A 5,000-nucleotide genomic window follows, 5' to 3' on the forward strand; every position below is an offset into this window, starting at 1 on the left:
TTCTACGTTTCTTACTTAAGTGTATGGTTATTCAACTCGTTTGCTATAAGTTGATACATATATATATATATATATATATATATATATATATATATATACACGAACACACACACATATATATATATGCATATAAATGTATATATATGAATTTATATCTATATATACATATACATATATATTCATATGTACACATTTATATGTATATATATACACACACACATATATATATACAGTAAATTTATATATATATATATATATATATATATATATGTATATATATATATATGTATACATATGTGTGTATGGATATATATATTCTTTATCTTTCTCTTTATTTATACAGATATAAATATATATATATATATATATATATATATATATATATATTTGTGCGTGTATCTATAAATGTCTGTATATACTGTCTAATGTATAAATTATTCTGCGTGTATCACGTATGTGCAGTACATGTCTTTTTTTTTGCCATGGAATGTTAACTCTGATCCTTCCATTAGCAAGTTCAGTTGTTTAACAGTTAAATGGCGTAAAAGAAGAGGAGAGACAGAGAGATATACATAGGTATAGAACAAATAATCATTATATTACAAATGCTCAATCTCTAATGAATAAACATTCACATACATTTGCAGGAATATGTACTCAAATAAACTAATACGAATAAACATACCAATATACGAGTTTGGTTCTGTTTGGCATAAGGTAATTTATTATCATCTCTAAATGAGTAAATTCACTAATAAAACTTTACAATCCATGAAAGACAAATCCTTTTTTTTTTATTGATCATATATTGTTATATTTGTAATATTAACCTATGCAAAAGTAAACATTTTAGTTTTTGCATATCAATATCATTTGATATCAGAGGACAAATCTAAAACAAACAATTTTCAATCATAATAAGTTTTTAATCAGATCTCTTATGTTTACTTTTGCTTGGGACATAATATAATATTTTAAGAAGCTTTCAAGTAGAGAGAGATGACTTCCATAGCGAAAGCAATTGAAGATATGACGAATCCAATTGATAAAACATAGAAAGCAGCCTGGAAATAGAAAAAGAATTAGAGTATGCTTCCAGAGGCTAAGGTCACTCCTAGCTCCTTGTTCAGATAGCCTCTATAAACTGTTAAAAATTTGCCATTAAAACGGCAAAAAATGGATATATGTTTTAAAAATGGATATATTGACGTAATGGAATTACAGTATATTACAGCCACTAACCCGTAAAAAATAATAACAAAGTCGCATGTATTTGACTGAAATACGGCTGAGAATAGTATATTTTTTACGGAGAATATCCGATTAAAATCATGTATATATATATATATATATATATATATATATATATATAGATGTATATATATATGTATATATATATATATATATATATATATATATATATATATATATATATATATATATATATATATATTTTCTTTTTTTAACAGTGTAACTTTCACAACGCCTCCAGAAGGCAAAACTCACTGGATAAAAACAACACAACCACTCACTGCACAGCCTCTCTAACGTTTAAAATTTCGCCAATCAAAGTATAATATTCTACAATTTTATATCCATAAGAGCTCCTCTTAAATTTATCCCTAAGAAGAGGGTGAGCAATGAGGAAATGTACCTTTGGAAATAATTGTAAATGGTGCCATTATATTAGGGTAATATTAAACGAGGTTATCTGAGTACAACTATTCTGTTTTTTTTTTTTTTATTTCCTTGTCTCACTAGGCTATTTTCCCTTTTGGAGTTCATGGGCTTATAGCATCATGCTCTTCCAACTAGGGTTATTGCCTAGGTGACAATAATAATAATAATAATAATAATAATAATAATAATAATAATAATAATAATAATAATAATACCATTTTCAGAGTCAAGTTATGGCTTACAAGTTTGTAATTTTTACTTTTTTCCTTTCCTCACTGGGCTATTTTCCCTGTTGGGGCCCATGGGCTCATAGAATCCTGCTTTTCCAACTAGGGTTGTAGCTTAGCAAGTAATAATAATAATAATAATAATAATAATAATAATAATAATAATAATAATAATAATAGTAATAATACCATATTCAGAGTCAAGTTATGGCTTACAGGTTTGTAATTTTTACTGGTTTCCTTTCCTCACTGGGCTATTTTCCCTGTTGGGGCTCCTGGGCTCATAGAATCCTGCTTTTCCAACTAGGGTTGTAGCTTAGAAGGTAATAATAATAATAATAATAATAATAATAATAATAATAATAATAATAATAATAAATAACAACATATTCAAACTCAAGTTATGGCTTATAGGTTTGTAATTCTTATTGATATACTTTAGAAATAATTCTATGTAATCTAAATCTTCTAGCTACTGTACATACTGTATGGCTCTTTACCATCTTAATTCATTTACTTCATGAATGAACACTTACCTGTAGATGTATAACAGTGAAGGCTCTTGGACCACTCTGGTTAATGATACTTTTTTGAGTTGACACTTGTCGAAATTCATTTTCTAACCACTTGGTGATTAAACCGCCTTCAGTCAAGTAAGAAATCCTGTAATTTGGAATATATTATTATTATTATTATTATTATTATTATTATTATTATTATTATTATTATTATTTTTGTTATTATTATTATTATTATTATTATTATTATTATTATTATTATTATTATTATTATTATTATTATTATTATTATTATATGGCAATGCAGCCGCTCTTGGCGAGCGGCTTAGCCAATGAGAATTCGCCACTCTAGCAACCTCACTATTTACTCCTCCCACGACCTATGAGGTGGCCAATGTAAATCCGCCGTCTCTCTGCCTAAGCAAGAATTGCCATGTAATTATTATTATTATTATTATTATTATTATTATTATTATTATTATTATTATTATTATTATTATCATTACTTGTATTATTATTATTATTATTATTATTATTATTATTATTATTATTATTATTATTACTAATATTTTTATTAGCGAAGCTACAACCCTAGCTGGACAAGAAGGATGCTATAAGTCCAGGGCTCCAACAGAGAAAAATATCCCAATGAGGAGAGGCAATAAGGATATAAATAAATGTTTTGAGACGTAATGAACAATTAAAATAAGATATTCTAAAAACAGTAACAACATTAAAACAACAGTTTCATATATAAGCTATAAAAAGACTTATGTCTGCCTGTTCAACATAAAAACATTTTCTGCAAGTTTGAGCTTTTGAAGTTCTACTGATTCAACGATTAGATTAGGAAGATCATTCCACAACTTGGTCTGCATTGGTATCAATGAGATCATCTTTATCAAATTTGTAAACTGTTAGACAAAAGTGCATGCTAAGATGCTAAGTATATCACAGTTTTTATGTTAAGATGTTATATTATTATATGATTATATCGAATCAGTAGAACTTCAAAAGTTTAAACTTGCAGCAAATGTTTTTATGTTGAACAGGCTGTCATAAATTTTTATAGTTCATGTATGCCATATCTGTTTTAATGTTGTTATTGTTTTTAGAATAATTTATGGTTAATTTTTTCTCATCGTTTATTTATTTCCTTATTTCCTTTCCTCACTGGGCTATTTTTCCCTGTTGGTGGCCTTGCCCTTATAGTAATTTGCTTTTCCTACTAGGGTTGTAGCTTGGCTAATAATAATAATAATAATAATAATAATGATGATAATAAAAATATAGAAAATTTTAACATGAATTTCTTATGATTAACAAGGATAAGGTTTTATGCTCTAGTTAGGTTATGTTATATTTCGTAACTTTATGTTTTCCAAATGATAATTGTCGTTATTTATTGCGCAATCTACATAAATTGATAAAAAAAGCCTAATAAATATTTAAAAGTAAAATAACATTCGATTATTTTAGGTATATTTATGTACAGTAAATACAGCAACTTATTGCCCCCCCCCCCTCTCTCTCTCTCTCTCTCTCTCTCTCTCTCTCTCTCTCTCTCTCTCTCTCTCTCTCTCTCTCTCTCTCGTATTTATCCATTAGCATTAAATCCTGAGCTTTAGATAAATGAAGTAAATATTTATAGTGGTTCACAGGTTTCTGAGGCGTCTTTTCATAATGGCATTGAACAAGAGCAAAAATCATTCTTATATTTCTAAGTTTATTTTCATTCTTTTATTTAACAGATAAGGCTTAATTATATTAAAAATAATCTTACATTTTGTTAAAAACAGGCAGGAAAGGTGATCCAGGGTATACGGGCGCCCCATAATACTGAGGAGCAAAGGTGTCACGAGCCATGTAGAATTGACTTATGCCTAATTTTGCCCCGTGAAAACTTGATGTCACTTCTCCATTGATTATGATAAGTTTGTCTTCTACAATCTGTAGCATGTAGAAATAAGAGGTAAGTTTCATTAGATTTTTATTAGCTTTTACTTAATCCTAAAGGTCAGAGGTCCTATGGTCTTAGATAGTGCCATAGTCTCTGTACGATGGGCTTTCATTGTCTTGGGGTAGAGCTCTCTTGCTTAAGGGTACACCCGGGCACACTATTCTATCTTATTTCTCTTCCTCTAGTTTTATTTTAAAGTTTTTATAGTTTATATGAAATATCTTTTTTAATGTTCTTGAAATATTTTATGTTAATTGTTTATTACTTTCCTTGTAGTTTCCCTATTTCCTTTCCTCATTGGGCTATTTTCCATGTTGGAACACTTGGGATTATGGCATTCTGCTTTTACAGCTAGGGTTGTAGCTTAGCAAGAAATAATAATAATAATAATAATAATAATAATAATAATAATTTTAGTATAGATTTTCTCTAGACCTTAATCCTATAACCGGAATTCTTCCGAATCACAAACATTTTCCAAAATATTCTCTTGGCCTATAGGATCAACTACAGAATTTATTTTCTTAGAACAATGTTTAGGAAATCTCCAAATATTTGTAAAATGGCCTATCTTTCTACTATTTAGGCCTATTTGTAAAATGGCCTATCTTTCCA

The 5,000-nt window shown here is 27.8% G+C and overlaps 1 protein-coding gene across 1 annotated transcript in view; it reads right to left on the reverse strand.

The window, feature by feature from the left end:
* Positions 1 to 974: 974 nt before the first annotated feature.
* The window catches only part of LOC137640054 (glutamate receptor ionotropic, delta-2-like), a 12,171-nt gene continuing 8,145 nt past the window's right edge, over positions 975 to 5,000 (reverse strand). Inside the window, exons 7-9 of the mRNA XM_068372462.1 lie at positions 4,209 to 4,375; positions 2,444 to 2,570; positions 975 to 1,064 (exon numbers count right to left, since the gene is read on the reverse strand). Of these exons, the coding sequence (XP_068228563.1) occupies positions 975 to 1,064; positions 2,444 to 2,570; positions 4,209 to 4,375 (384 nt within the window). The remainder of the gene's footprint in view (positions 1,065 to 2,443; positions 2,571 to 4,208; positions 4,376 to 5,000) is intronic.

The sequence above is a fragment of the Palaemon carinicauda genome, chromosome 1, assembly GCF_036898095.1.
Source record: "Palaemon carinicauda isolate YSFRI2023 chromosome 1, ASM3689809v2, whole genome shotgun sequence".
NCBI lineage: Eukaryota > Metazoa > Arthropoda > Malacostraca > Decapoda > Palaemonidae > Palaemon > Palaemon carinicauda.